The following is a 12,640-nucleotide window of genomic DNA, read 5'->3' on the forward strand; positions in this document are numbered from 1 at the left end:
TTAATTTCCTCGAGCGTAACATTTATTTTGCATAATATTTTTGCATTTCAACAAATTCAACTTAAATAAATACGTGTTAAATAAAAACCAATATTGCAGAAAACTTCAACAAGACAGCGGAATTTCCATATTTTTTTGCTCTTTTTTGCCCTTACATAAACAAACTACCTGTCGCCCGCGACTTCGTCCGCGCGGAATTAGGTTACTCCGGAACGGTTCAACGGATCTTGATGAATACATATGTAGAACATAATCTGGAAGAACACATAGGCTACTTATTAGGTTTTTTTAATTCCGCGCGGCCGGAGCCGCGGGCGAGAGCTAGTCAGTAATAAAACACAAATATCAACAATTCACATTATTTATTTTACAATCTCGTACATAAAAAGAGCTACACATTCTTAAATTTCTTCCTTCTACTAGCAGTTTTATTTTTATTGACTATTTGTTTTGGCAACTTTATTCTTTCGCGGGCCGCCATTTTAAGACGCGATGTTCGTTTATTCTTTTTCTTTTCATCTTTGACAGTTTGTCTATGGATCTCTTGTTGCGCTCTTAGTTTATGATTATTTCTCATTTTATGCTGACTTCCTTCTTTAGCAGTTAATCCTGTATATTCACCAACATCCCCTGTTTTTGGCATCCTTACGAATTTTCCTACGCCATTTTGATCTTTGAATTTCTTTCCGAATTTCCCTTTCTTCATGTAACTCTCATCTGGTGCGGTTTTCATTTTTCTCTTTCTATTCTTACCGCCTTCTACAGAGCCTAGCTCTTTCTTAGCTAATGGATTATTTGCTATAGACTTTTCTAATCTCTTCTTCCTTGCATTTAAAGCTGTTCTATCTTCTATAGAAAATGAAACTATTGGTCGCTGTAAAAAAAACATCTCAATAAAAAATCTAACTTACTATGAAATATTTTGCATTTAAATTAATTCCATTTTCATAAAACATGTAAATATTTCAGACATAAAATAAGAAATTAATTCACGGCAGGGAGCACTACTACGCTCCCATTTTCTATACTCACATTATTCCTGTCTATGACATCTGGATTATTGTTGAGTTTTCTCAGACATGTGAGAGCGTCCTCGTGTCGAGTGAACATTACGAAACCGTAGCCTTTGGACCTGAAAGAAATAGAGTAAAAAAACTAAAATTTACATTGAAGTATAATTTGTAGGTCATATATATATACTACTAGCTTTTACCCGCGACTCCGTCCGCGCGGAATAAAAAAAAGGCACACAAGATAAAAAAAATCCTATGTCCGTCTCCTAGTTCTAAGCTACCTCCCCATCGATTTTCAGCTAAATCAGTTCAACCCATCTTGAGTTATAAATAGTGTAACTAACACGACTTTCTTTTATATATATAGATTCCCATGAGTGACGGTGGCTCAGGGGTTAACTTAACTTGCAATCTGCAAGGTCCTGGGTTTGAATCCCGTCATGTACCAATGTGTTTTTATCCGATGTTCTTACGATGAAGGATAACATCGTGATGCTGCACATATCTGAGAAGAAATTCAATGATATGTGTGAAGTCAACCCGCACTTGACTGTGGTTGACTATGTCCTAGTCACCTCTAACTTAGGGTAGGCTCCGAGCCCCTCAGTGGGGACATATAGTGAGCTGATGATGATGATATTCCCAGGGTCGTCTCGTTCAGATTACTTTAAGGTCCCGAGATCCTATCAGTCGCATCTATAACCCTCTTTCCCACCAAAAGGTAGGGTATCTTTTGAAGATTCACACCCCCCTTATTACATAAAAGACTGTATACTGACGGATGTTTCCCAGTGCGGTCAACAGGAGCCCTGAGGTCTCTCATAATGCGAGCTTCTCCTATGAGCGCGTGTTTCCCGGCTGCGCGCGCGCATTCCCGCCGCAAGCGCGCGTCGTCCCACTGCTGGGGTAAGTTGGCTACTACCAGACGGTAGCGAGATACAAATCTGGTGATAAAATAAAAGAGTACATTGTTATATAAAGGATCATCATCTCTCCAACTTTATCTAACTCAAGTGATGTCGATGTACAAGGTTTTATAAACCTTCAAGTTTTAGATTAATTTTTACGGCCGGTCGCCCTTTTTTTTTGAGACTGTCGTCAAGTCTACTAAGAACTTAAATTATATTAAATATTTATCTTTTAAAAATAAATAAAAACAAAATTAATAATAAACGAAATAGTTATAGTTCATTGCTTGAAAATACATACATAGTTAAGAATTTACAAATATCCATCAGAGAGTGAGATAGTATGTATTTTTTATACTACACAGTCTAGAGCAGGGATTCCCAAAGGTCGATATTGAATTTAAAGCATTCCTAATTCTCACTTATCCTTCCTATATCTGTCTTCTTCTATTGACCTAAGTCAAAATGAATAATAATAACAATAATTGATCTTAAAAGTAGATAATTTGGCCATAGGGGTCTGAGATAACGGTTCATTTTGGAAAACGGGGTCACTTGTCCAAAATAGTTTGGGGATCCCTTGTCTAGATTTATCAATTGAATAAAGTCTTTTTTTTAATTCAACCAAACATTCCAAAAAAATTACAATCGGCTCTTATCAAATATTATTTTAATCAACTAAAAAATTTTAATAAACTAGTAAATTGTAATCTGTTTAACACATTACCTGTTCAAGTTCTTCAACATCTGGGTCTTGCTGCGCTCAAGTGTGAGCCTCTTGGCCATGTCGGAGGCTGACACACCGACAGCTGCACGAGTACCAGCCACCACAACTACAAACACACTATCTTAAATCTCGTACATCAGCTCATACCCATGTTAGGAATTACTAGACCATAGTCAACAACCCTAGCCCAGTGCAGGTTGGTTGACATTCAACATCTGCTGTAGGAATGGGCCTCACCCCTTGAAATACAACGACCAATCAGAAGATAGGTATCAATGTCAATTGAAAGCACTTCTGCATTTAGTCTGATGAGTGTGCGTGCCGGAGAACTAATTTTAGTTCTCTTCCCCTTCCCACCCATTACTTATAATGAAAGGATGGGATATGGAAGTGAATTTGACACAGAAAAAGACTCATTGGAAGAGAAAATATTCTCATTTTGTGCATTCCGTCCTTCGTCGATTAAAGGTAATAATAGATCTGTAATTAACAGATGTTCATGGACAGTGGCTGATTCGCTATTTCGGCGAATTCAGGTAGCCACTCATTTGCCACTTTATGATAAAAAAAACACAGACGTACATTATCTTTGAATTTCATCACAAGAAATATCATATAGTCTATATCGGGAAGATTTAAAAAGTGACAGAAATATAAATTCATAAGTTTAAATATGTTTGACTATCATCATCTTAGACTTGTCTATGGATTGTGGTCAAAAGCTTAGCTTAAAAAGAAAACTAATACCAATTAATCAACAAATCATTTTTACCAATAAAAAAAAACAACATACCTCCTTCTTTAACAAGGTAAAGATTCCTGTTGTCTTTGGGCTGCTTTTTGCTGCCCTTCTGAAGATTCTCTCTCTTGAGCGCCGGCTTGACCTGGACCACTTGACCCTCAAGGCGGAGCTGCTCCACAGGCAGGGATAGGAACTTCTCTGCGTCAGCTTGATTCTGGTGAAGTGTGTTAGAGGAAGTTAAAATATTAAAGGTATGTGGTTGAGTTGGCACGTCAGGGAAAGGAGTATTCTAGTTACGGACGTGCCAAATAAATTGCTGAATATCTTACTAATATATACGAAAATATAGATGGATGGATGGATGGATGTTTGTTTGAATGTATCTCCGGAACAGCTCAATCGATCTTGATCAAATTTATCAAAGACATAGAACATAGTCTGGAAGAACACATAGACTACTTTTAGATTAGACTAGATTTTTTTAGACGAAGTAGCGAGCGACAGTTAGTATAAATTGTTACAACTGAAATTTGGAATTATCAAGAATCAATTAAAAGCAAAATAAAATATACAAATACTAAAGTTTTAGGCAAATTACGCTCTGATTTGTTCTAAAACATTTCTAGTCACAAAAATTAAAACTGATACTTACAACAAATTTGACAAATCCAGAGCCTTTAGAATGTTCAGTCAATTTATCAACACAGATCAGTGCGTACTTCACAGGCCCCGTCTGTTCAGCAAACTGTCTCAGCTGCTCGTCGTCCACACTGAACGGTACATTGCTGAGAAACACTGTTAGACCATCCTCCGCATCGTTCAGTTGTATACTGAAAATAAATTCTGATTTAATTTATATATACATTTAGTAATGAACCAAATTTAAAAAGAAATATAGCACAAATAACATTGTAATCTTACTAATAATATAAATGCGAATGTTTGGATGTATGGATGGATAGATGGAGGCAGATTTGTTAAAAGGTATGTATCTCAGTAACGTCTTATTGGACCTCATTGAAGTTTGACATTTAGGTTTTTTTTACATCCCGCGCGGACGGAGTCGCGGGCGATAGCTTGTAATATATAAAAATACAGTCGAACCGGAATACGCGAGAGTCCAAGGGACCGTAATATCACTTTAACATTCATATTTCCCCTTACATTCTCCCTTATTTAAATTGTCCATCTGACTCTCGCTTATAGAGGTTCGTGCTAATTCAAGTTCCACTGTAATATAGTACCGTTTTTTCTCAGCTACTGCACTGGTCACACTCTTATCATCATCCATTTCTTCATCTTCATCAATATCCTCATCATTGCTTTCATTGTCATCATCAACTTCGTCATCCTCTTCCGATTCTTCATCAGACTTCTCATCTTCATCATCACTGTCATCAGAACCATCATCTGACTCACCTAATTAAAAACATACATTAATGTTTTAAAACAAATTTCTATTAATAACAACTAAATTGATAAAAAATCTACTAGTCTTCTAGTAACTTTAAAAAAAATAAAAAAAATGGGACCATCTGAAAGCACTACCTTTCGATTAAAATATTTTTTATCAAAATCGAAGCACCAGGGGCGAAGCATTGCGGTAACACACATAAAAAACAGTTGAATTGATAACCTCCTTCTTTTTGAAGTCGGCAAAAAACCAACAGATAAATTAAGATATTTGGTCAACACAAACAAAAAATAAAAAGTATAATATCAATAGCTGTGGCTGCCCTGACAGGTCACGGCCACTTTAACAAACACCTTTTTAACTTAGGTATCACCGACAGTCCTTTATGCAGAGCTTGCATTGAGGAAGAAGAAACGGCATTGCACGTTATACAACACTGCCCGGCAGTGTCCGACTACAGGGTCAGATACCTCGGTCCGCCGAGGTCGCCGCCAGAGATCACCAGCAACATTAAGGGACTGCTGGGGTTCTTTGGCGAGCTGGGCTGGCTGGAGTAACCTACAGCCTGCCTTCACGCAAAATACGCGCTTGTCGTGGAGTTGCGGAAAACTGAGCCCCTACTACTAACTACTAAGTATAATATCAAAATAACCATGTGTTCTTATACTCACTCTTAACCTCTTGTTTCAACTCTTCGTTAGATATATTGAGTGGTGGGTCATCTTCCTCACTGTCAGACTCCTCCTTCTTTATCTTTTCCTCCATCTCAATCTGCTGGCTGACAACATGCTGCATATACTTGTCTTTAGCCACCGCCCAGTCCACTGAGATTGGTCTACCTGAGAGATTATGATTAATTCAACAAGAGAAATTTATAGTGTGACAAACTTAATTGACCTAAAAGAGGGGCTTGTCTTTATTGCGGTTAATTCTTTTAGAAAATATTTAAGACCTTATTTTTCAGAACTACACAGTTCAAGAATTACTAAGACAGTTACAATCTGACAAGGATCTTGTGACATTCTTTAACATTGAGACACTAATGTAACTTCACCTATTTCTATCAGATCAGATAAGTTTCAATATGTTACAAAAGTATGTAGCAGTGTTAGAGGTCTAGACAAACTTGTAGCTATAATTTAGCGTTATTTATAAGATACTAGCTGTCGCCCGCGACTCTGTGCGCGCGGATTTAAAAAAACCTAAATAATTAGCCTGTGTGTTCTTTCAGACTATGTTCTACATCTGTGCCAAATTTCACCAAAACCCATTGAGTCATTCAGGAGATACCTTCAAACATCCATCCATCTAAACATTTGAATTTATAATATTATAATTAAATAGTAAGACATTATGTATTTTTAAAATTATTAAAACTTACCCAAAAATGGTTTCATATTAGTATTCAATAATGCCTTTTTTGCCATGGGAACATTTTTAAAATGTACAAAAGCACATCCAACCAACTTGCCGTCAGGTTTTTTAAGCAATTTTACTTCTTGTACTATTCCATATGGCTCAAAATGATCTTTAAGAGATTCCTCTGTTGCTTTAAATGAAATATTTCGTACAATAAGACGGGCATTTCTGTTGATTCTTTGTATTTTATGCTTCTCCTCTTCTTCAGGCATCAGAATTTCTCTTTTTACTGTAAATAAAATAATGTGGCTTTATTTATCAGGAGAGTTTACTTTCGTATGAATTGAAAATAAATATGGTACAAATATTAAATGAGATTGAATAAAATGAGACATATTTAAAATTCAACATGATTTTGTCTCTTTCCTGCAGTTAATTAAACTGGTACATTTTCATATGACACATTAATTATTGCAAATTACCTTCTTCAAAATCTTGTGATGGTGTACTGTCTAACTTGGGTTCCTGTTGCACTTTATTTTCCTCTTGAACATATTTATGTTTTGGAACTGCCCATGAGACAAATATTGGTCGACCTGGAAAAGCCAATTAAATAATAAAACTAATAAGTTTTACATTGAGCAATTTATACACTACACTACAAAACAAAACTTACCCATAAAAGGTTTTTTATTTGTAGCTGTTAAAGCTTTATTTGCCATTGGGACATGTGTAAAATGAACAAAACCAGAGCCAACAAGTTTTCCGTCAGGTTTTCTTAACAATTTAACCTCCTCTACGGTACCGTACGAAGAAAAATGATCTCTTAAGGAATCTTCAGTAGCTTTGAAAGATATGTTTCGCACAATCAATCGTGCGTTCTTATTAACACCATCTTTATATTTAGTGTTATCGGTATCCATAGTTTCATCTTCAGGCATTTTGTTGAAAGTTTTAACAACAATTTATAAGAAAATAGTAGTACACGTGTGGGAAGTTTAATTATTTATCAACACAAAACGACAACGTGGGTTACAGATCTTTTCAAAGAGCTATAATAAAACTAGTTATAATTATACCCAGCAAATTATATAGTCATTTGCTTAACATTAGATATCACTTTATATCTATCTGAAAATGAACAAACACATAACCACAAAATTTATTTGTCAAATGTGTTTAGAAAAACATTGACATGGTGACTTGACATATGTCAAGGCGTATTTTTTAAATATTTTTAGCAGAGGCAAATAAAACGCATCGCTGTATTTAATTTTTTTTTTTTAATTAATAACATAACAGCCGTAAATGGCAATTGTAGTGTATAAATAATTGTCTACTATAAAACTGCATAGGTCAGTTATACAATAATGGGTGTGTTCCGATATGCACTGCGACCACTGTAGAGTGTGACGTCAATTCAGTATACTGTGAAGCCGTTCCTTTATAGTCAGTTATACTGGTTACGATTTAAAACGGAACGCAATCTCGTATACTGTCAGCAGCATTTTTTGACGCGACATTCCAATGAGTGTATTCAAGTTTTCTAGTACATTAAAAAAAAACTGTTTTGGAGTACTGTCAAATTAAAAATATTTTAATTAATATTAATTATAAATTGAATTTATAATGTAATAAAAATAAGTACTTTTTCATAAAAAAGAATATGTTTTTCATTATCAACACAGTCTAATAAGGTTAATTTTTTCAATTCTTCCATTGTTTTATTTATTAATCCAAACTAATTACAGAACTTTAACATTTTCTGATTAAACTGTAGCTTTGTTTATAAGATGTCAGGCACTCGGGTGGTTTTGACTGATCACGTGATCAAAGTACTGCGAGTACCTTACCTCGAAAACGCCAGTGCTCACAGTAGAATATGGCGGCGATTTATGACGTCATATATTTCCCTAGGGTACTGCGGCAGTATACTGGCAGTCCATAACGGAACGAATTTTTCTACAGTGATAGCACTGTGTAGTGCTCGCAGTGTATATCGGAACATACCCAATGTCACTTGACTAGTCGTACGTCATTGCAATGGCATTGACATTGACAATGTTAAAGTTTAAGAAAAACAAAAGTTTTACATTAATAACCTATTAAAGTATTAATTATTGTTTTTAAAAATGAACGCCCGATATTTATTTCGAATATGCACGAGGCAAACTTATTTTGCTACATTGGGGAGGCGAAATAAAGGATATAAAGTAGTGAAACGGCCTGATCCGAGTACTTTGAAAATGCCTGCTCCTGGTACTGCGCCCAGTTTAATGGAGATTATAAAAGAAAAACTTCGACTAAATGGACCTTTAACAGTTGCGGAATACATGCACATTGTTTCTACAAATCCAACTGAAGGATATTATATGAAGAAGGATGTAATAAGCGAAACCGGTGACTTCATAACTTCGCCGGAAATTAGCCAACTTTTTGGAGAGATTCTTGCAATTTGGTTTTACGCGGAAACTCAAAAAATGGGTTCAGGAAAACCGCTTCAACTGGTTGAACTTGGGCCCGGCAATGGTACACTATTAGTGGATTTCTTAAGGGTAATAAACACAACATACTAGAAATATTTAACAGTAACATTTAGTTTGATATATTGTTTACACATGATTGCATTCAAATTATCTACATATCCAGTTAATGTCATATTTTACTTTATATCCATTTGTCTAACTTAAATCTACAGTGTAATTTGTTTTAAGGTTATGAATCGGCTTGGATATAAACCAGAGGACCTATCTTTACATCTTGTTGAAATATCCGAGACAATGCAAATGTTACAAGCCCAAAGACTATGTATTACACATAAAGCTACAAACATAGAGTCACCATACTATTATGAGGTAAAAATTTTTTATCAACTTTTGCAGGATTCAATATTTTTGGCATTTTATAGTCGGCTGCATAGTTTGCCTTTCTTTATGCCACACCTAAAATTGTGTTCAGCGTAGTGACTTATGCGATTTTCTGACTCACCATTCATGGTTATGTATTTCTCTAGACTATGTTCTACATCTATGAAAAGTTTTATAAAGATCCAATAAGCCATTTTGGAGATACTTAGTAACAAATGTCCATCCATTCAAACTTCACATTCAAAATATTTGTATGAAATATGATCGGATATAGCCTATGATGGTGTAGCATTATAATGAAAAAATAATTATGGAAGTTGGAACAACAGTTTCGGAATTGAAAACAACCTAATAAGTAGCAAATGTGTTCTTCCATCCATCCATTTAAATATTCGGATTTATAATATTAGTAAAATTATATACTCAACAAATGAAGATTTGAGGGACTACTCATGATTTATTGCTTATATAGTATTATATTTTTAATTTCCTCAGGGTCAAACAATAAGTGGTATCAAAGTTTATTGGTACAATGACTTGAAGAAAGTACCAAATAACTTTTCATGGTACATGGCACACGAGTTCTTTGATGTATTGCCTATACATAAGTTTGAGGTGAGTAAAAAACCGAGATAAATCTAAAATAACTGTCAATTTATTATGATTTTTTTTCTACTTTTTTAAATGGGTCTCCACAGACAAAAGATATTGATTTGTACAAAATATTTTTCTCACTCTTATTCTTCTTGAATAACTGAGATGACCATATTTTTATGTTTGAATTCATAAATTGACAATCCATATTAAATATCAACAGAAAACGGAAGATGGATGGAGAGAAGTTCTAATAGACATGGATGAGAATGGAAAACTATATTATAGGATATCAGGAAAAGAAACTCAGTCATCAAAAGTCCTGATCCGACCACCATTAGACGCTGGGGATAGAACAGAATTAGAAATAAGTGCGAGGAGTTTAGGAATTGCCAGACAATTGGCACAACGTGTTGACCAACATGGTGGCTTAGTGTTAATAGCTGATTACGGACATGAAGGGGAGAAAGGTGATACATTTAGAGTAAGTATTTCAACTCATTGTAGTGTATATTAAAAATACTAGCTGTCGCCTGCGACTCCGTCCACACGGAAGTAAAAAACTAATAAGTAGCCTATGTGTTCTTCCAGACTATGATCTACATCTATGCCAAATATCATCGAGATCCGTTGAACCGTTCTGGAGATACCCTCAAAGAAACATCCATCCAATGTTTCCAAACGTTTTCATTTATAATATTAGGTCCTTACATATGAAATTGGCGTTTTGTATGGGAGGAACAAAAAGTCGAATATTTTTTAATATAATATATTTAATTAATCAAAGTATGAACCATTATTTTCTATGCACTTTTGGCATCTCATAGGTAGTTCATTGATCCCTTTACTAAAAAAACCAGTCGGACGGGAATCAATAAAATCTTAGAAGGCGATTTGGACTGCCCCATCGGAGTTGAATTTTTTCCCTTGCAAGAAGTTATCCAAATTTCGAAAAAAATGGTAATCTGTTGGAGCAAGGTCCGGGGAGTACGGAGGATGTCTTAGACTTTCCTATTGAAGCTCTTCTAATTTAGTAGCCGTCTGTTGCGCAGTGTGTGGTCTAGCGTTGTCGTGAAGCAGCAGTGGCGTGGAGCGATTGACCAGCCTAGGTTGTTTAGCCGCTAGCTTTTCCATCATGGTTTGCAATTGCTGACAATAGACATCAGCCGTAATAGTCTGGCCAGATTTGAGAAAACTGTAATTAACAATACCGGCACTAGTCCACCAAACGCTTACAAGTAACTTTTTTGGGGTTAATTTTCGCTTGGGGCAGGATTTGGCTGTCTGGCCAGGATCCAACCATTGCGCTGAGGGCTTCCGATTATCGTAAAGAACCCATTTTTCATCACAGGTAATGATTCGGTTTAAAATACCTTCATTATTGTGCCGGTTTAGTAATGTAACGCAACAGTCGACGCGCGTTTGCCGGTTTGCTTCAGTCAATTCGTGAGGTACCCACCTTTCAAGCTTTTTAATCTTCCCAATTTGCTTCTAGTGAATTAAAACAGTTTTATCACTAACATCGCAGCCTGCAGCTAACTCGGACGTGGTTTGCGATGGATCCGCTTCCACAATAGCCTTCAACTCTTCATTATCAACTTGAGTCTCAGGCCGTCCACGGGGCTTGTTCTGCAGATCGAAATTTCCAGAACGAAAACGTTGGAACCAAAAACGAACTGTGTTTTCTTTTTCAACACGACCGCCATACACATCATTCACCCTTCGAGTCGTTTCCGCAGCACTAGTGCCACGGCGGAACTCGTACTCGTAAATAATGCGATATTTTAAGTTTTCCATTTTGTAAAATGAGTGACGCAAACAGAAAAAAACAGAAGAAAAAAAACAAATGAATGACGGTCATCGAACCACAAATACATGAGTCTATAGCTGTACAAATTTGAATTTGGAATTCCTTACCAAAGAGGAGAAATTCGTGATTAAAGTGGCCAGTACGAAAAACGCCAATTTCATACGTAAGGACCTAATATTAGTAAGATTTCCAGTATATATTATAGTTGTCGCCACGACTTCGTCTGTACGGAACTTAAAAAAAAACTTAATTAGTAGCCTATGTGTTCTTCCAGACTATGTTCTAGATCTATGCCAAATTTCATCCAGATCTGTTGAGCTGTTGTGAATATAGTTTCAAACAAACATTTATCCATCCATCCATCAAACCTTCGCATTTATAATATTAGTAAAAGGTTAATTTGGTAGTTGTTGTATGAATTAAAATATTCTTGGTGTAATCTTTTTTATATTGTGGGTATTTTTTAATGTCCGTAACATATGATTGATTTTATTTGTAAACCTGTAAGGTAATACAGTTATGGGTTAATAATAAATTTTTTGTAATATAGAAAATTTTCTTAAACATTTCTAGGCATTTCACAAGCACAAAGTTGTGAATCCTTTAGAAAATCCTGGCGAATGTGACCTCACAGCTGATGTGGACTTCAGTCAACTCAGGATAGCAGCATCCAAGACTCCGGGCGATGAAAACTATGCTATTGTTGCTGGACCTGTGAAACAGAAAGACTTTCTAGAAAGATTACAGGCCAAAGCTAGGTTGCAGGTGAATCATTATAACTAGCTTGTAAACTAAGAGTTCGCACATTTTAATTGTGAAAGATTTTATTTTTGTAAAAGAAGGTAAATAAGGAATTAGTTTCGTAAAAAACTTCCACCAACACTGTGGTGTGTTTCAGAGGTGTTGCCATATTTTTTACGTTCAGTAGTTGAGAATAGGCAAAAATTTAAATATACAAATGATTGGAATAGTAAGCTAATGATTTTTATTTTGCTGTTAGGTGTTAATGGACAACGCCAAGACTGAGGAAGTAAAGGAAAAGATTAAAAGCGCATATGAAATGCTCGTGGATCCAAAGAAAATGGGCGAAAGGTTCAAATTCTTGGCTTTTTACCCTTCGACAATGGGACCTATATTAGAAAAGTTTCCGCCTCTAGGATTTGTTAATGAAAAAGAAAATGCTACCGAAAAATAGTTTTACTTCAG

At 35.5% G+C, this 12,640-nt stretch overlaps 2 protein-coding genes across 2 annotated transcripts; one reads left to right on the forward strand and one right to left on the reverse strand.

Annotated features, from left to right (window-relative positions):
• Positions 1-379: 379 nt before the first annotated feature.
• On the reverse strand, positions 380-7,118 carry LOC106719355 (RNA-binding protein 28). Its single transcript, XM_045683514.1, has 11 exons — positions 6,840-7,118; positions 6,646-6,759; positions 6,186-6,452; positions 5,476-5,643; positions 4,635-4,809; positions 4,043-4,220; positions 3,442-3,604; positions 2,649-2,754; positions 1,793-1,957; positions 1,033-1,132; positions 380-874 (listed from the first exon to the last, which is right to left on the reverse strand). Exons 1-11 carry the CDS (start codon positions 7,102-7,104, stop codon positions 392-394), a joined length of 2,184 nt encoding a protein of 727 aa, XP_045539470.1. The 5' UTR covers positions 7,105-7,118; the 3' UTR covers positions 380-391.
• Positions 7,119-8,235: 1,117 nt separating this feature from the next.
• LOC106719347 (protein arginine methyltransferase NDUFAF7 homolog, mitochondrial) lies at positions 8,236-12,617 on the forward strand (the record flags this gene model as incomplete). Its single annotated transcript, XM_014513678.2, has 6 exons — positions 8,236-8,718; positions 8,878-9,018; positions 9,526-9,645; positions 9,848-10,108; positions 12,008-12,199; positions 12,435-12,617. Coding segments are annotated over exons 1-6 (1,320 nt in total), but the record flags the coding sequence as incomplete, so codon positions are not given.
• Positions 12,618-12,640: the final 23 nt, after the last annotated feature.

This window comes from Papilio machaon, chromosome 22, assembly GCF_912999745.1.
Source record: "Papilio machaon chromosome 22, ilPapMach1.1, whole genome shotgun sequence".
Classification (NCBI taxonomy): domain Eukaryota; kingdom Metazoa; phylum Arthropoda; class Insecta; order Lepidoptera; family Papilionidae; genus Papilio; species Papilio machaon.